The sequence below is a fragment of the Eptatretus burgeri genome, chromosome 1, assembly GCF_056783735.1.
Source record: "Eptatretus burgeri isolate ZD-2024b chromosome 1, Ebu_testis_v1, whole genome shotgun sequence".
NCBI lineage: Eukaryota > Metazoa > Chordata > Myxini > Myxiniformes > Myxinidae > Eptatretus > Eptatretus burgeri.
Genome location: NC_140961.1, coordinates 1,343,295 through 1,363,766, shown reverse-complemented (window position 1 = coordinate 1,363,766; position 20,472 = coordinate 1,343,295). Strand labels below are relative to the sequence as shown.

At 46.7% G+C, this 20,472-nt stretch overlaps 1 protein-coding gene across 5 annotated transcripts in view; it reads right to left on the bottom strand.

Annotated features, from left to right (window-relative positions):
- LOC147033760 (synaptic vesicular amine transporter-like) overlaps positions 1-20,472 on the bottom strand; it is a 201,397-nt gene that overhangs the window by 149,862 nt on the left and 31,063 nt on the right. For all 5 annotated transcript variants that reach the window (XM_085870347.1, XM_085870353.1, XM_085870362.1 and 2 more), the window contains one exon: positions 9,113-9,362. In XM_085870347.1, coding sequence (XP_085726473.1) covers positions 9,113-9,192 — 80 coding nt within the window. In that variant the 5' untranslated portion in view covers positions 9,193-9,362. The remainder of the gene's footprint in view (positions 1-9,112; positions 9,363-20,472) is intronic.

The following is a 20,472-nucleotide window of genomic DNA, read 5'->3' as shown; positions in this document are numbered from 1 at the left end:
CCTTCGGCCCCTCCTCGCTATTCTGCAATACCCCACACTCCTTCAGCAACCCTCCTTACCTGCCCCCCTCGTCCCTTGTCCTACCCTCCCCCTCCCCCTCCACCTCCTGCACCCAAAGCCTCCTCCCCTTCCTCTTCATTAAAAGTGTGGACCTCAAATATCCGGGGCCTTCGCTCAAACCTTTCAGATCTTTCCATACAGGTTCAGGTCAGGTATGGGAGCATGTGCCAGAACAGCGCGTCGCTGCGTCCACTTTCCGCCGGTACTCCAGGGGCCTCCGTCTGGCCATCCCCCAGGCAGATGCCAGGCCCATCCCCATCTCCTTGAGATGATGGTCAACCTGCTGCAACCATGAGGCACGTGGTCGGCCCACTGGCCTCCTCCACTCATGAGACTCCCTCGCTGAGAGAATCTGGTGAGCAGGATCAGCGTCAGGAAAACGAGCCACATGTCCATACAGCCGCAGCTGACGCTCACGGACTATGCAGGTAACAAATCTCATCCGAGTCTCTCTCAGAAACCGCTCGTTGGACACAAAATCCGACCAGCGATAGCCAAGGATTCTCCGAAGAGACCTGGTACCAAAGGAATTAAGTCTCCGTCTCAGATCCTTGGTCAAAGTCCAAGTCTCGCACCCATAGAGCAAGACTGGAAGTCCCAAGGACCTGAAGACTCGGACTTTCGTCCTCCCGCACAGGTACCGGCAGCGCCACACCCCATGATCCAGTGAATCCATGACTCCCCAGGCCCGACCCAGACGTCTATTGACCTCCGGCTCACAACCTGCGGAGACATGAATATCAATGCCAAGGTAAGTGAATCTATCCACGACCTCAACATCCTCACCACAAACAGACACAGACAGGACAGCAGCATCCAAGATGTCACCGAAAGCCTGGATCTTAGTTTTGACCCAAGAAATCCGTAATCCCAACGGCTCCGACTCCTCATTCAGCACCTCGAGGGCCCCCAAGAGGATGTCTAAAGTCTCCGCAAAGATGACTGCATCATCTGCAAAATCAAGGTCCGAGATCTTGACATTGCCAAACGATGCACCGCAACTTGATCTCTCCGACATCCTCCCAAAAATCCAGTCCATACAAGGGCTGAAAAGTGTGGGGGCAAGTACACATCCCTGACGGACTCCAGTAACAACTGGAAATAAGTCAGAGATGGTACCACCACACTTCACAGCACTCTCAGTACCAGAGTAGAGTTCAGACATCAGATCGATCAGTTTCGGTGGCACCCCACGAAGACCAAGAATCCTCCAGAGGACATCCCGATTCACTGAATCGAACGCTTTACAGAGATCAACATAGGCTGCAAGCAGCCCCTGCCGAAACTCTCATCTGCGTTCGGTGAGGACACGAAGTGCAAGGATACGGTCAATCGTTGACCTCTTTGGTGTAAAGCCTGACTGCTCTGGACGCTGGTGCTCAAGCAGATGGTGGCGAACCCTATCAAGAATTATCCGAGCAAAGACCTTGCCCGGCACTGAGAGCAGCGTCACCCCTCGGTAGTTGTTGCAGTCTTGGTGATCACCCTTTCCTTTCCAGAGAGGGACAACAAGGCCCCTCTTCCAGTCAGTTGGGATGATGCCTGTGTTCCAGGCAGAGCACAAAACTGCATGCAACGACACGAGTGCAGCATTTCCACCAGCCTTGAGAAGTTCAGCATGGATGCCACAGATCCCTGGAGCTTTGCCCCGTTTCAACTGGTTCACCGCAGCCCGTGTTTCCACAAGCGTAGGTGGACCACAGTTGATTCGAGGGTCAGCAACAGGGATTGTAACACCCTTGACGTCCAACTCGACAGCTGGGGGATCAGCCTGGTACAACCACTCAAAGTAACCGGCCCAGCAGGCCTTCACTTCAGACTCCTCTGTCAAGAGCCTACCACTCTCTGCTCGAACTGCAGTGCTCCGAGGGATGGGCTTGGATGAACGTAATGCGCAAATTCCCCTGTAAGCGGGACGAGAATCACCTGTCCACAGGTGATGCTCTACCCCCTCACAGATTCCTCGCACATAGGCCTCCTTGTCCACCCTCAGTGCACGTACAGTTTTACGCCTCAGCTCCTTGAACAGCTCAGCTCTGCCATTCAGCCTGGCCCTGCGACTCTGGTCAATGGTATCCAGTGTCCCTTGAGAGACAAAATTCTTCTTTGCCCTGCGGTGAACTCCAAGGCATCCGCCGGCAACATCAAGGACGGTGGTCTTGAAGGTGCTCCACAACTCTTCAGGACCCCCCAAAGCACCCAGACCCCCCAAGTGTCCACTCAGCCTGTTCGCAAACTCCTCAGCTACTCTCTCATCCCTGAGCTTGGCAACATCCAGTCTAGGCTGGGATGGTACCATTCTCCAGGATTTAAGGTGTAGCTTTAGAGTTGCTACAACAAGCCTGTGGTCAGTATTGAGGAACTGAGCACTCCGGTAGACCCTGCAGTTCTGGATCATCCTCCAACGACCGTCAATGAGGACATGGTCAATCTCCTTTGCCACACCGCCAGCGTTGGAATACCAAGTCCAGCGATGAGCTTGCGGGCGCTGAAACCATGAACCAGCCACCCTAAGTCCATGACTTCTTGCAAAGTCAAGGAACTTAGTGCTATTCTGGTTCATAGTTCCTGACCCATGGGGACCAACACACACCTCATAACCATCCCTATCAGTTCCAGTCGATGCATTGAAATCCCCCAAGACTAGAAGTGTATCTCGTCTGGGGCACTGATCAACCACAGACTTGAGTGTGGCGTAGAATGTGTCCTTCACGGTGAGATCACTCGCCTCAGTCGGAGCATAAATAGAGACCAGGGAAATGACACCTAAGGAGTGGCGAATCCTTAATCTCATAATACGCTCGTTGACCGGTGTTACCTCAATTATCATTGGGGTCAGCTTATTGGACACAGCTACAGCAACTCCTTGGGTATGGTAACCATCAGAGCGACCAGACCAATAGTAGGTGTAACCACCCACCATTATCTCGCCGCAATCCGGTCTCCGAACCTCAGAGAGAGCTGCAATCCCGATGTCCAAACGCTTGAGCTCAGATGATAACAGAGACAGTTGATCATCCTCTCTTAGGGATAGGACATTCGAGGCACCTACCCGAAGGAACCGCCTCAGGTTTACCCAAGGAGCCCACCGTCTGTTGGACGACACCTCAGCACCACTCCGACACACTCTCCCGCAATCTGACCCATGGATGTTACCCCGTGGTTTCCCTCCTTTCAAAGATTGGGGGTCCCGAAGGCTTTGCCCCAATCCCGTCATCCGGTGAGCTGCCCTGCGAAGGGAAGCTGCACAGGAAGGTACTCCCCACGGGAGTGGGTTTTCAGATTTTTTTGCGTTTTTGCGTTTTGCAGAATGAAGGGTTTTACGGTGGCCGGAGTGCAAATCCTGCCACCAACCTCCTCATAAGAAGTAACCCAACTGCAGGAGGACGTCCGCAGACACAGTTGGGCACTAGATATGGATGGCCGTTGGCTCACAAGGAACTCCTCCGCCCTTTGACAGGTTTTGTTTTTAATCCTGTTGGGTGTCCATATCCAAACACCCTCCTCACCAGAAAACCTGGTGGGGGAGACGGTTTAGTCGCCGACAACCCGACCATGGAACAGGTTAGTACAGGTTTACATGGTACCTGTAGCAGGTCACAGATCGAACCTGACCTGACTGAATACAGGTTGCCACTGACAAACCAGACATTATCTGCCTAACAGAAACTTTCCTCTCCCAAGACGTGTCTGACTCCCAAGTATCTCTCCCTGGCTACTCCCTCCTCCGGTATGACAGACCTGAGCCTCGTCCTGGTGGAGGTGTTGCTCTCTTCATCAAAAACTCTATTCCTCACTCTCCATGCACTGCTCTCACTCCCCCACACCCCCAGGAATACCTCTGGCTACGGCTTCCCCTCCACTTCCACCTCATGTTTATATGTGTACTGTACCGTCCATTGAACAGTGATGACTCCATCTACACCTCACTATCCGAAAACATGGACCATCTTCTATCTTCTCATCCAAACTCTCTCTTCCTCTTATGTGGTGACTTCAATTGTCATCACGCCAGTTGGCTCGGCGTGGGTACCTCTCTCACCTGCCATGGCACCTCAGCAAAAGCTTTCTGCGACTCATTGGGACTGACTCAATCGGTCAACTTCCCGACCCGGATCTCAACCAATGGTACTCCATCTCTTCTGGATCTGATTTTGACAAATTTCCCTGACAATATCTGCTGCTCTTCCTTCGCTCCAATTGGTTCTTCTGACCACGTCCTTGTCAAAGTGGACATCTCTCTGGCTGTTATCAGAGAACCACCTCACCGCCGTCGAGTCTGGCATTTCACTCAAGCCGACTGGCAGGGTCTCCGAGCAGCCATCAAACTTACAGACTGGTCTCCTATCACTACTTTCTCAAACATCAACTCATCCTGGGAATTCTTTCAAAGAAACTTGCTCTCCCTCATGCACAGATTTATCCCCTCTCGTGTTCAGTTGTCTTACCCTTCCTCCTGCCCTTGGTTTACTGAAGCTTGTGGTGAGGCAGTTGTCCTGAAACAACTTGCCTTTGCCTCATGGAAAGCAAACCCAACTGAGGGCAATCTCAGTTCTTTCCACAAAGCTCGGAACAAGTGTGTATCTACCCTCAGGAGAGGCAGGAAACAACATCTTTCTCATCTCAAGTCTGAACTCTCAAACCTCTCTCCCTCCTCAAAATCCTGGTGGCGTTTAATCAAATCTGTTTCTGGTGTATGTTCCCCCTCCATCCCCTCCCTTACCTCAAATGGCCGCACTGCTGATTCCACACGTGATAAAGCTGAATGTCTAAACTCGGTGTTTGCAGCCAAATCTTGTGTCCTAAACCCATCACTATCTCTACCCACTTTACCCAGTCGCACCCAACTGTCCCTGGACTCTGTATCCTTTTCTCCTGACAAGGTGGAGAGCTTGCTTTCAAACCTCGAGTCAGATTCTGCAACCGGTCCAGACGGCATCAGCCCACGTGTCCTCAAAGCCTGCTCTTCTGCTCTTGCTCACCCTCTCTCTGTTCTATTCACCCTCTCATTTGCCCAAGGTCATCTGCCATCTGCTTGGAAATCTGCTAACATCACTGCCCTGCATAAAAAAGGTGCAAAAACAGATCCCTATAACTACAGACCAATCAGCCTTCTCCCAATCATCAGCAAGGTGATGGAATCCATCATCGCCTCAGATATGAAATCCTTCCTCTTCTCCAATGGCTTGATTTCCAATCATTAATTTGGTTTCAGACCAGGTCACTCTACCCTGGATATGCTGCTTCTGCTCTCCCTTCAATGGATGGAGGTCCTCAATGCCAGACAGGAAATCCGAGCCGTATCCCTGGACATATCACGTGCTTTTGACACAGTCTGGCACCCTGCCCTACTCACCAAACTCTCTTCCCATGGTATTCAAGGCCATCTCCACTCATGGCTCGCAGACTTCCTCTCCTGTCGCAGTCAACGTGTGGCCCTAAATGGAGTTCTTTCATCCCCTCTTCCTGTGCAGGCTGGAGTTCCTCAAGGTAGCGTTCTGGGCCCTGTTCTTTTTCTGGTTTTCATCAATGATCTCTCGGACTCTCTGGAAAATCCTCTATTTCTCTTTACCGACGACTCCACCCTCTGCCGTACCATCTGTCATCCCTCAGACCGGCAAGCAGCAGCTTCTTCACTCACTGCAGATCTGGATAAAATCACAAACTGGTCCAACACGTGGAACATGTCTTTCAATCCAGACAAATCTCACACTCTCACTATGTCTCTTCGAAAGGACCGTTTACAAAACGGTCATCCACTTTCTCATCTTTCCACTTTCATCCCCCATCCACTTTCTCAACAATCCTCTGGAAGAAGTCTTTTCTTTCAAGCTTCTAGGTCTCACTATCTGCCATGACCTTTCCTGGGAAAGTCACATTTCCAACCTCGCCTCAAAAGCCAGTCGCCGACTGGGAATCCTCCGTCGTGCTAAGTCCTTCCTCGGCCCTCTTGAGCTCCTGACCACTTACAAAGCTTTTGTCTGTAGCCTGATGGAGTACTGCTCTCCCCTCTGGGCTGGTGCTCCTGCCTCCCACCTTTCTCGGCTTCACGCTGTCGAAACCAGGGCATTTAAGATCATCGGCATCTCCCGCAATGAAGCTGAGTCTTTGGGCCTCTCACTCAATCACCGCAGGTTGGTCGGTGGTCTTTCTGTCTTCTACCGACTCCTCTCCAGCCTTGCCCCCCCTGCTCTCTCTGCGATTTGTCCCCACCACATTTCCACAGGGCGCTCAAGGTCCGCCAACAACCCCCTTCTGGTAAAACTACCAAAATCACGAATCACTGCTCATCTTCACTCTTTCATTCCTCTTTTTTTCCCGCCTTTGGAATAAACTTCCTCACTCTATTCTTTCCCATTCTTCCCTCCAGGCTTTCAAAACAGCTGTTCACCACCACCTCTTATCTTCCCCCATCCAAATCCTCGATCTTTTCTACCCCCGATAATCCACCCAAGCCCATTTCCTTCATTTCTCCTGCTTTCCTTCCTGAAAGTCCCTGAAATGTCCATCTTCTCTTCGCCATGTTCCCCGTCCCATCCCCATCCCTCTCCCACAGTTCACCTAATATGTCTGTTCCCCACTGTTTTGTCCCTTCCACTCCCGCCCCTCTTGTCTCATGCCTCCTTGCTGTGAGTTGTGTGTTTGCTCTCATACGAGCCTCGACCAAGGTATACAAAAAAAAAAAATATATATATATTAAAGAAAGACTCAACCACATCTCTCACCTGTGAATGGAGGGAATAGCCAATGAGCTCTCAGATAATCAACGAAACCCTGGTGGCTAAGATGATATGAATAAACTAGAAGCGCACTCCGTGGAGCATGTACCTCCGCCACGTAATGCCCGATCCACAAGAACAAATCGGGCCCAATACATTTTTGAAATATCATGCTATGTATCGTTTTTGGCCCCACCTCTCAATGGTGAAGAATCACTTAAAAAAATTATCAGATCCGGATCTTCACCAAAATTGAATTAATTCTTCCTTCTCATACACCCAATGTGTCCACCAAGTTTCACCTGAATCCGTCAACAACTTTTTGAGATATCATTCCATATACCATTTCTGAGCCCTATCTCTCAATGGTGAAGAATCACTTAAAAAATTCTAGTAGTTGGATCTGGGTCCAGATTTTCATCAAAATCTAATCAGTTTGTCCTTGTCACACACCGAACCAGTCCACAAAATTTCCTCCAGATCCTCAGCAACTTTTTGAGATATCCTGAACACAAACAGACAGACAAACTGATGGAAAGGGGTGAAAACATAACCTCTTTCACTTTCAGTGGCAGAGGTAATAACACCTCACATGCTCCTCTAGCCAAAACTGCTGCGAAAAGAAACCAAGAAGGCCTACACAAGGTAAGCACTATGCTGTTTCAAACACTTCCCAGAGTTCCTCCACAGCTATAAAGACGTTCACAAATAGGACACACATGAGAATCCCAATGCAATACATCCCCTCAGCTTCTAGACCGGTTTCATTACTTGTTGGCAAATCATCAGCGACAGTGCAGACAGCAATGCAGACCAATGAGGCTCCCAAGCATGTACCACATGCAAATGTCAAAAGCAGTGAATATATAAATAATAAAGAAAGACCCACCCACATCTCTCACCTGTGAATGGAGGGAATAGACAATCAGCTCTCACCTAATCAACTAAACCCTGGTGGCTCGAAGGAGATTGGGACCATATTCTGTGCAGAGCATTGGTGCTGCTTAATCAGTCTCCTTGGCTATTGGGCACAATCCTGGACGGGTCGCCACTCCGACACAGTATACCAGCATGCTGGCACTCATTTTGCCGACCTCGGAAGGATGACAGGCCGAGTTAACCCCACCTGGTATTAATGCAACAGCTGAGCAGGATTTGAACTCAGGACCTTATGAACTCAGGACCTTAAGATCCCAAGCCCACCACCCTAACCATTAAGCCAACACCAGGTGGCGAGGATTATATAAACAAACACCTTCCATTGTGTCAGCCTTCGTGGTTGCTTTATGCAGTAATTTCAGCTCGAGGAGCACAGGAGTGTTTAAATATATAGATATATTTGTAAATTTTCTTCGTTTGTGTTCTCCATCTTCTCATAATAAAGGTTTGTTGAAGATATGATGACATAAGCTGAAATGGTAAAGAAAGTGATGGCCTGGCCAAACACAATGAAGTTCAATGGTAAATAAATAAAGAAACACGGAAGTAAAAACTCATAAAATGGGACATCTTGTGCTTGACGTGCTGCCATTATGTACCATGATTATTATTGGTTATTTAATCCTAAGAGGTGGACATCATGGGTGAGCTCAATTGGATATCAGGCAAAAGGATCCATTTCTATTTCCAAGTGGAGGGAGGGCGAGAGACGAGTAGGAGGAGGGGTGAGGGGAGAGCCAGTGAGGTGAAAGTGGAGGGGAGGGAAGGGGGAGAGTGGAGGGTTGAGGTGAGAATGGAGGGCCAATGAGGGGAATGTGGAGTGGAAGGAGGTGAGGGAGGATGGGGGAGGGGAGAGAAGAAGGGGGAGGGGAGAGAGAGTGGTGTGGGGAAGAGTGCAGGGGAGGGGAGAGAGGAGAGGAGAATGTATTCAGTCATGTGTTGGTGAAGAACTGTGAAGTATTTTGCAAGAACAACATTCTTATTTCAACTTCAAGGTGATCAAAAACAAGAAGTTCCCCGAGAAGCCCTGGACCGTTTTTATTGTTTTCCTGACAATAAATAAACAGTTTACAGGGAAGGGGCCTTCATGCAATCGGTTTTTCCCAGAGCAACCACCTTCCAGGAACTCGTCTCCAAGACAAGAAAAAACAACTCCCCATCTCAGGCTTAACGCACTACGGTGGGGCTAAGAAGGGATTGTTATCGTTACGATGACTTTTCCCTTTCACATTTTGACCCAATTTAAAAATTATTTTATCCATATTCTCATAATAAAGGCTTGTTGAAAATTTGATGACAAAAGATCAAAAAACATTATGTCCTGGACAGACAGGAGCGATTACAAAACCCCGTTCCACACTGTGAGGGGTGACGGGTTAATTAGCACTGCACACCTGTTAGTGAGTGGTCCGACGATTGGGTTTGCGATGAGCTGTACTATGGCCTTGGTGGCGAAGAGCAGACCGACCCACATGTTCTCCTGCACCAGAGCGTCCTTATCCTCAGGGCACGTTCCGTTGTTTTGGGGGTTTGAGTTCCCATCAACAGATGACCCAGTCCCATTGTCACGGTTAGCTTTAACTGGATCTCCAGATGTGTTTCCTGGGTGGCTCAAGCTATACAAGAAGCTTGGAATGATTGGTGCTGTGGGAGCAAAAATATATGCATACGTATGTATATGTATATGTGTACATATGTAATTGTTGATGTTAATGCATATACAGTGACGATAGAAAGTCCACACCCCCTTTCAAAATTTTCACCTTTTGTTGACTTATATAGCCTGGAATTAAATCAGACTTTTTCTACCTTTACTTACACATCATAACCCAAAATTTACAAGTGAAAAACAAATTATACAAATTCCAGAAAATTAATGAAAAATCCAAAACTATAAGATCTTGGTTGGATAAGTCATTTATTTACAGAGACATGAGGAGATCTGTGGAAGGGAGAGGGATAGGGTGGGGTACACAGGGTAAACAAGGGACTTTCAGGAAGGAATGCAGGGAATTTGAAGGAGGTGGGTTTGGGGTGGATTAACGGGGGTAGATCGTCTCGGTTAGCCTTATTTAATCATATACTTATTTAATTATCATGGCCTTATTTAATTATATACTTTCGCAGACTTATCCTTGGTCACCTCGCTCTCTGGGGTCTTAACGTGTATCCTGGGTTACCTCGCTGGGGTCTGAATCCACCATGTTTTTTGGCTTGCTCAACCATTCCTTGATTTAGAACAGGCCACAGTGATTTCTTAACGTTAAAGTTTATTTTTTTTTCACTTTCCTCACTCATAATTATGGAATACCTGTTCATAATAGCTACGAATTGCTGGATACGTTGCATTGCTTATAAACGCCTGGAGACGCCAGTGTTTGTGGCTTTATTTAATTTCCACACATGCCATAACCTTAAGAATCTCTTCAACCAAGCTGAATTACAAAATTTAAGCTCCAGAATTGTATTTAGCAGCAGTTTAGACTCTTTTAAAAGAAAAGTGTTCATTTATCTAATTCGGACATTCAGCCATAGCTATCGCTTGCCAACTATTTAATTGGCGTGCTTGCTTGAGTGCTTAAGCCACTTGCCGAGTGCACAGTGGACGGTGGTACAGTTCATACCCTGATCGGATGCACAGTCAGCAGTTGCCATAAGGTAGAGGGACATATCTATGCTAATAAGTGTGTATGTCAGTGTGTGTGTCTCCTCCATAACTCCAAAACCATGAAACCTAGCAGTCTGAAACTTTGCGTGCCTTCGAAGAGAACTCCAAGGAAATAGATGAGTGAAAATTGGGTGTTTGGTTAAATTAAAACTTTGCATGCCTGGTGTTGGCTTAGTGGTTAGGGTGGCGGCTTGGGATCCGAGGGTCCTGAGTTCAAGCCCAGTTGGCCGCTGAATTAAAATACATCAGGAGGTTGACTCAGCCTGTCATCCTTCCGAGGTCGGCAAAATGAGCACCAGTGTACTGGTAAGGGGGACACTGCATCAGCGGCATAGCCATGTCCCAACCAATGATGCAACCAGCAGCCACAGGCTGCACTCGATAGTAAGAGATTGAAGCACCGGAGAAAATCAGTTGTGATGAATCACAAAAAACAGAAACTAGAAAAGATGCAAATAACCTGATTGATGTGATGTACACTTTGGAGACTGGTATTTTGTGTGAGATCTTGAGTGGTATCCTTCAGCCATTCAACAGATGCAGTCTACGCTTGCAAAGTGCTCAAATTGACATTGCCACTGGTGTAAGCCTACTGAGGAGTCTGGAAACTCTTCTTCAACAAATGCGCGACAATCGATGAGTATGAAGCTCAGGAGATGGAAAGAACTAATAACGAATACAAATCAGCCGAATGCTATAAGAGACGAAAGACATGTGATGATGCAACCTGCTCACACATTCAGCGCCAAAGAGGAATTCAGAGTCAATACCTTCAGGAGCATCATTGACAAATTGAAAAGTGAATTAGAGTGTGGGATAAAGAAATACGAGGATGTTGAAAATAACTTTTAGCATTCTCACAAATGTGTCGCCTAATATGTCCAATGCACAAGTGAGTGAAGGCATAAAAAAAACGTCATAAATACCCAGATGATCTACTAGTGGATTTCACCAAGGAATTTCAGCAATTTGTTGCTTTTACGTCCTCAAATATTGAGAAGGCAGATGACGAAAGCCAAGTTGTCTGGATGTACCGCATTCTAATTGAATCCAACATGATCAAATGTTTCCCAAATGTTGAAACGACATTACGGCTGTATCTGTCACTGATGATCAGTAATTGTAGTGGGGAACATTAATTCTCTCTTCTGAAAAGGGTCAAACGATTTTTGCGATGGACCATGAATCAAGATCATCTGACTGCCTTGTCCCTGTTGAGTATTGAGAGTGACATTCTGAGATCATTGAACTTTGATATCATTCATGAGTTTGCCACATTCAAGGCCAGGAAAGTGCACATTTATGTTTGAAACTTTGAATACATGTGTGTGGACTGTAGTCGCACTCGCTTTAGTCACTTGTAATAAAACTATAATTTCTCTATTGGAATAATAGTGTATATTGTATCTTTGTATATTGGATAATTTGTGTATTGGAAAAAAATAAAACTACATTTGACAAATTGTCATTGTGTGTGTGATTAATCATTAATGTATGTGCAATTACAAATTATGAATTTGTTGCATATATTTAGGCCCTTCATTCCCATTAGCATTAGGCCCTCCATACCCTTCATCCGGTCCTGCCTTGACGGGTTCTTAAGGCGCATGCGTCCTCGGTAACCTCACTCTTCCTCGTTGGGGTCTCAATTCGCCATTTTGTTCGGCCTGCTCAACAATGCCTCAAGTTGGAACAGGTCACAATGGTTTATTTACAATAAAGCGCTCAAAATGTTTTTCTTCACCTTCCTCATAGCATTAAAAGCCTGATCTACATCGCTACGAATCACTGTATACATTGCTTTTGTAAGTACTATAGTTTTCAAATTAGGAGTTTGGAGTGATTTCATGCATCGAAATATAATTTCAGTTTGGAGGATCAGATCATGTGGACAATAAAACTCGAAATCTGGAGTGAAATTGGAAAATGTGAAGAAATTGGTGACGTTTCATTTTTTGCGAGTAAGTGCCATTACCAATCAGCTTGCCAAGCCAGCCGTTCCTTATCAACCCTTTCATTGGAGTGCTTAAGCCACATGCCAAGTGCCCTACTCTACTACAGTTGATAGCGGGACAGTTCATGTCCCGATCGGGGTGGACAGTCGGCAGTTGCTACAAGGTAGTGGTACGTGGTACATATGGGTAGATTTTGGTTCTGAAAGGGACTCTCCATGGGTGTGTGTGTGTGTGTGTGCGCGCGCGCGCGCGTGCGCCTGCATGTCTGGTTACGGGCGCAGTGGTGGCAAAGTTTAATCCAGTATCTTTTACTGTTGATGGGTGGTGGAGGTTTTAATCTCAGCAGCGTATGAGCGATCACAGTTTCCTTTGTCCGTGTGACTGTTTCGAAAGAATTGGTTATTAGCCCTGTTGGACTTGGTCCGAAACGGGAGCTTGTGGATTTGGTCTCGATTTTTGTGTCCGTGCGTGTGTACATCTGTAACCATATTTCGGACATGCATTTACCGATCTTGTTCAAATTCGGCACACAGATAATGAATGATGGCTTACGTAAGCACATCATTCTTTCTTTCTTTTGAGATCAGATCCAAGATGGCCGACTGGCGGCCATTATGTTATTAAACGGGTCCCAACCATTTCTCCTACATACATGGTCTGATTTTGTTCAAACTTGGCACAAGCACAGGACGTGATGGTATACACGTGCTCCTCACTTTATTTTGTGATCTGATCAAAGATGGCCAACTGGTAGACTGGCGGCCATTTTAGTTGTCCAAAAATATGGCCAAGCCCTTTAACTCCATACAGCAAAATTACTAAAACAACGGGGACTAAACATTTTATGTCTTTTTTTTACTTGTTTTATATGAATTTGATTATAAAATTCTTCATAAAGTTATATACTTTCTCTTTGTGAGTTTCAAAGCAAGATATATTGTATTTAATGAGTGAGGCACCTGACCGTGCTGTGCATGGGAGGGGCTGCACAGCCACTGGACAGCCGGCTCATGAAGTACTTGGGCAAGGAAAGAAAGCAGGGGATTTGAAGGAGGTGGGTTTGGGGTGGATTAACGGGGGAAGAAAAGATCAAGGATTTCAATGCGGATGATAAGGGGTGGTGGTGAACAGCTGTTTTGAAGGCCTGGAGGAAAGAATGGGATTGAGTAGAGTGAGGGAGTTTATTCCAAAGGTGGGAAAAAAGAGGAATGAAAGAGTGAAGGTGAGCAGTGATTTGTGATTTTGGTAGTTTCACCAGAAGGGGGTTGTTGGCGGACCTTGAGCGCCCTGCGGAAATATGGTAGGGACAAATCGCAGACACAGCAGGGTGGGGGGGGGGGCGAGACCAGAGAAGAGATGGTAGAAGACAGAAAGACCACTGACCTGCCTGTGGTGAGAGAGTGAGAGGCCCAAAGACTCAGTCTTATCGCGGGAGATACCAATGATCCGAAATACCTTGGTTTCCACAGCGTGAAGCCGAGAAAGGTGGGAGGCAGGAGCACCAGCCACCAGAAAGGTGGGAGGTAGGAGAGCAGTACTTCATCAGGCTGCGGACGAAAGCTTTCTATTTGGTCAGGAGCTCAAGTGAGTCGAGGAAGGACTTTGCATGACGGAGGATTCCTAGTCGGCGACTGGCTTTGGAGGCCAGGTTTGAAATGCGGCTTTCCCAGGAAAGATCATGGCAGATCGTGAGACCCAGAAGCTTGAAAGAAAGGACTTCTTCCAGATGATTGTTGAGAAAGTGGATGGGGGGAGGGGGGTTCCAAATGGTCCTTTCGGAGAACAAATTTAGATCTTAAGGTTACAAGAAAGATTATTAATTTTTGATGTATTTTTGAAGAATCTAAATATTAATACTGAAGGACCAATTTTGTGCTCCTCCTAGCGGTCGCGTCACGTTTTTCTCGGTACTGTGACCTGGACTGAAAGAAACTTCGTACCTGTAAGAGTGCATCGCACATAGTGGCAATAGTCAACCTTCAACTCTGAAGCATCTATATATTAATACTGAAGGACCAATTTTGTGCTCCTCCTACCGGTCACGTCATGTTTTTCTCGGTACTGTGACCTGAGAAGTTTTGACACGGTGTACGTCAAAGTAGACACGTGCACAAATCAAGGGACGTCTTCACAAGGAGTAGTGTACACCAAAAATGTCGTGTACAAGGACGTCTTGTAGGCCTCATTAGGTAAGGCCATGGAGTACATCGACTGGGATCCGGCTCTTACGAGAGCCGCCACTGGTTGTCATACTGGGCTCATGGAACGGAATCCGTCTGTGACGGGGTTTTGGCTAGTAGGTAAGATTCGGGAATGGAAGGTTGTTGGAAGAAATCGTGAAGGTAATGGCGAGAGTGGGTCAGCTCAAGTAGAATAGATATGGTGTGCCAGCAGAAGGAGGAAGAAGAAGAATAAGAGGAGGAAGAATAAGAAGAAGGATCGGGACTCGTGGGTATGCAGGGAGAAAGGTAGTTTTTTTTGGTTTGTTTGTTTTGGATTTAAGACAAGAAACATGGTGTTTAGTTGGGAGGCATGTGGGGACGTTGGGAAAGTGGGGAAGATAGGAATTGAAGGTAATAGGGAGAGAATACAAATAAACACGATCGTACACCTAGAGGGGAAGGATGGGTAGGCCTCAAGGAACTCGGTCAGACAAGGTCGATGAAAACTCACAAAATAGCACGATTTTTGAAACAAAACCGAACTAGGAACACACAGTAACATGTAGGTGAGAAAATAAAGTTAAATCTGGACAAAGAACGACCGGAAACTTAACTTTGAGAAAGTCTGCAGAGAGCCCTGAGAGACCCTGCCGTCGCTCCAAACCCAGAACCGGAAGTCAAATTATTATTTTGCTTTAAACTCAATCTCTATATTTTCATTTCACACAGCATCATTACAATCACAAACTAATACGATACCATTAATTTAACAAAATACAATATTACAAACAATTGTGAGGTAAACAAAGTATTTCAATGATGTCATGATGATTCCACAAATGTCACAGCTGGAACCCCTCACATTATTTACTGAATCTTTGAAACTCAATCTCTCAATATTTTCATTCCAAAGAGCATCATTCCAATCACAAATTAATACTATACCATTAATATACTGAAACGCAAAAGAAACTTACCACCTTTTAAACCTTCAAATATCAACAATAACACTGCGTGTAGTAAATGTGTGAACTTATTTGTGGACAATAGTGTCCTCACTGTCAGACAAAATGGTCACGGATGGTCACTTGAACCTTCAATGGTCACTTCATAGCACAGCTGTTGAACAGCCGTTTTGACTGTCAGTGATTAGCCAAGGGGTACGGGCTGATTTTAATGAGCTGCACGTGATGTCTTGATATTGGCTTTAAAAAGGCCAGTGCAAAATGGGCATTTCAATCAACATGCCACGATTGTCAAGGGATCAACGGTAGTGTGCCTTGGGCATACTGCAAGGCAGATTGAGCTACCGTGAGGTGGCACGTCGCCTTGGCTGTTCACACCAGACGATATCGGCCCTGGTGGACAGAGACACCCTCCACAACTCTGCAGATGACAGACCTCGATCAGGGAGGCCAAGAGTCACCACTGCAAGGCAGGACAGGCAGATGGTCCTAAGTCAGATGGCTTCAGACATTGAGGACTGAGTGGGACAGAATCCAGCAGCAATCCATCCAAAATACTGGTAGGCAGTGTGCGCCGACGATGCACTGCCTGTATCCAAAACAATGGTGGCCACACACGCTATTGAAAGGGGACTGACATCACACCCTGTGCTGTTCTGTACTGTAGAACAAACTTATGAGATGGTGTATCTTGGTCAAAAACTTGACATGTAATCAATAAAATGCCAATGTTTCAATTAGCAATTGTTGGTTTGTTTTATTTTGAACTGTTACAATTTTATTACATTTCAAACAAGTGGTAAGTTTCTTTTGCGTTTCAGTATATTACAAAATACAATGTGACAAACACTCATGAGGGAAACAAAGAAAAACGCCATTCTGAGGTTACATCCGGATCGGGAGCAGCTTCACATGGATCGACACTCAAAATCATAATTGTATTGAGGTGTTTATGAAACCTCACACCCAGCTGAGGATACCGGCTGGGACCCTAAAACGTTAAACAGAAGGTTTGGCGGGGTTGGCTCCAAAACTGAGGAAGTCGTTCAGGGTCAGAGGGATGGACAGACACTACTGCTTTATAATATAAATAACAAGGAAATCCAACACAGGTGGAGATCATTCAGCCCATCATACCTGTGCAAACACCATACTAATTTATTTACACAAGATCCAAGGAAGAAAATGCAAAAAAAAGTTTTTAATTAATGAATTATTATTATTTTTTAAGTTTTTGTATTTTTTTTCTTCCCCTCAGGGGAGGGGGAATTGACTTGGTTAAAAACACACATCAACCACACAACCCTCCTTGACAAGACCCCCACCAACAGCACTCCGTACACGTACACAATCACCCATCAATGATCAAGCTACCTTAAAGTCCCATCAACATCCCTTTTCCCCTCCATCTCCTTAACTTCCAGGTACCTATCTAATTCTAATTTAAACTCGTATACTTTTTCTGCTGCCACTACCTTTCCAGGGAGGCTATTCCATGCCTCAACTACACTCTGAGTTAAAGACCCCTGTCTTGCTACCATCCCAACTCTCCTCTTCTTTACTCTCAGGTTGTGACCCTTGGGTCCTATCACTGTCTACTCTGTTGAACAATTCGTCAGCACTTATTTAGCTATACCCTTCACCACCTGAAACATCTCTATCATATCTCCTTGTAACCGCCTCTTTTCCAGTGAACAAAGCCCTTTCTCCTTCAGCCGCTCCTCATAGCTGAGTCAAGCTAGGCCCAGAATCAATCTTGTAACCCTGCGCTGAACCCTGCCTATGGCATCTGTCCTTCCTGAGTTGTGGTGACCAACACTGCACACAATGTTGTAATTGTGGCGCTCACTAAATTTCTCTACAATGCTAACACCACCTCTTTTGATTTATTATAAATGATCCCCCTCCAAATACAACCTAAAACCCTATTTACTTTACCGAAATAGCTGCCTGGAACTGTGCTGCTTGCTTACCTCTCCATATCTATTACCTCCCCCAGATCCTTCTCCTGTACGACACACTCCAACATCACTCCTTACATCCTGTAATCACTGTCCTCATTGCAACCCCCCCCCAATCCCAACACCTTACATTTGCTCAGGTTAAATTCCATCTGCCAATCATTTGCCCAATCTATGCAAGTATCAATACTTTCCTGAATGTGATCACCACCCCCTCTGCTATTCACCAAACCTCCAAGCTTTGTGTCATCTGCAAATTTGGAAAGCTTACTCTTCACCCCATTATCCAAATCATTGATGTAAATAATGAATAGTTGTGGTCTGAGTACTGATCCCTGAGGTACTCCACTACTTACATTCTCCCAGCAAGACATCATCCTGCTCACAGCCACTCCGTTTCCTACCACTAAATTAGTTTTCAATCCAATTAGCGACCTGACTAGCAACTCCACAAGCCCTCACTTTGGCTAACAACCTCCAATGTGGTACCTCATCAAATGCCTTATTAAAGTCTAGATATACTCTGTCCACTGCCTTTCCCTCATCCACCCAATCAGACACTGCTTCATAGAACTCTAAAAGATTTGTTAGACAGGAACTACCTTTGGTAAACCCATGCTGACTACCTATAATTATAATTAGTTTGTTATTATTAGTTTGTTAGGTTTAGTTATTATAACAACTATGAATAATTAATAATTATTAGTTTGTCTTTGTTTAAATGGTTCCTCATCTGGTCCTGAATGTCTCCAAACACCTTCCCCACAAACTGAAGTTAAACTCACAGGTCAATAGTTCCCCAATTCTTCACTGGATCCTTTCTCAAATAATGGTATTACATTTGCTTCTCTCCAATCCTCCGGTACCTGTCCTGACTGCAGTGAGCTATTGAAAATATCCGTGAACATCTCGCTTACCTGCTCAGCCACCTACATCAATACTCTCGGGTGCATATTATCTGGACCCGGAGCCTTATCTTCTCTTCGATTACCTAGTTGTTCCATTACTTCCTCCACTCCAACCTGAATCTTCTGTAAAAGCCCTTCCTCACCTCCTCGATAGATACACTCAGCAATTGGAAATTCTCCTCACTGCTCTTGTGTAAAAGTTGAAGAAAAAACCTGTTTAATAAGCCTGCCATCTCACTTTCATCACGAACCACTCTCCTGGTGCTATTCCTCAATGGACCCACACTGGTCTGAACCTGTTCTTTTCCCCTGAAATACTTAAATAATGCCTTGCTATTATATTTAATATTCTTAGCCATGTCCTTCTCATACTCTCGTTTGGCTTGCCGAGTTATTTTCTTAACTTGCCTCTGTTTACTTCGATAGTGATATAAATCTACCTCCAGTCCTCTTATTTTAAACCTAATAAATACCTTCTGCTTCTCCTTCACGTTCCTTATCTCACTGCTCAACCACCCTGGTCTCTTTCTGCTTCTAGTTTTACACCACGTTGGAATGTACTTACTCTGCACTTTACACATTTGCTCCTTGAAGGTTTCCCATTTCTCTGATGTTAATTGTCCTGTTGTTAGAGTCTCCCAGTCCACATCACCAAATTATCTCCTCATACCCTCAATGTTTGCCTCCCTCTCTCTCCCTCACCCCTTTCTCTCTCTCCCCCTCCCCACCCTCTCTATCCCCACCTTCCTTCCTCTCTCCCACCTTCCACTCTCTCTCCCCACCTCCCACCATCTCTCTCTCTCTCCCCACCCCTCTCTCTCTCTCTCCCCCCACCCCTATCTCTCTCTCCCCCCCACCTCTCTCTCTCTCTCTCTCTCCCCCTCCCCACCCTCTCTATCCCCACCTTCCTTCCTCTCTCCCACCTTCCACTCTCTCTCCCCACCTCCCACCATCTCTCTCTCTCTCCCCACCCCTCTCTCTCTCTCCCCCCACCTCTCTCTCTCTCTCTCTCTCCCCCCCAACCCCTATCTCCCTCTCCCCCCACCCATATCTCTCTCTCCCCCCACCCCTCTCTCTCTCTCTCCCCAACCCCCTCTCTCTCCTCTTCCTCCCCTCCATCCTCTCTCTCCCTCCTCTCACCTCCTGCCTTATCTCCTCTCTCACCTCCTGCCTCCTCTCTCTCTCTCTCTCTCTCTCTCTCTCTCTCTCTCTCTCTCTCTCTCTCTCTCTCTCTCTCTCTCTCTCTCTCTCTCTCTCTCTCTCTCTCTCTCTCTCTCTCTCTCTCTCTCTCTCTCTCTCTCTCTCTCTCTCTCTCTCTCTCTCTCTCTCTCTCTCTCTCCTCTCTCTCTCTCTCTCCTCGCTCCTCTCTCTCCTCTCCTCGTTCCTCTCTCTCACCTCTCTCCAACCACCCTCGCTCCTCTCTCTCACTTCCCCTCTCTCTCTCACCTCCCTCTCTCCACTCTCCCACCAACCCTCCCACCTCCCCTCCCTCCACTCTCCCACCTCCCTCCCTCCACTCTCCCACCTCCCCTCCCTCCACTCTCCCACCTCCCTCCCTCCACTCTCCCCTCCCTCCACTCTCTCACCTTCCCTCCCTCCACTCTCCCATCAACCCTCCCTCCACTCTCCCACCTCCCCTCCCTCCACTCTCCCCCCCCCCCCCCCTCCACTCTCCCCCCTCCCCTCCCTCCACTCTCCCCCCTCCCCTCCCTCCACTCTCTCACCCTCCCTCCCTCCCCTCTCTCCCCTTCCCTCCCTCCACTCTCTCACCTTCCCTCCCTCCACTCTCTCACCTTCCCTACCTCCACTCTCTCACCTTCCCTCCCTCCACTCTCACCTTCCCTCCCTCCAATCTCTCACCTCCTCCCACCCTCTCTCCACCCCCTCTCTCTCAACCCCCCCCCTCTCTGATATCCTGCCATGATGCTGCGATTCATTGCTTTACAAGAACTGAACATGTTTTACTCATGGTAATCATCTGAATTACTTTGTCTTCCTAACTCCGGTAACAAACTGCATTATCGCCATCGAAGCTTTAAGAATGTGCGCCAAGTGTTTTAACCAAGCACTCCAATGAAACAGTTGGAGAAACTATTATGAACGAAACATTAAATTTTACAAATGTATTTATCGAT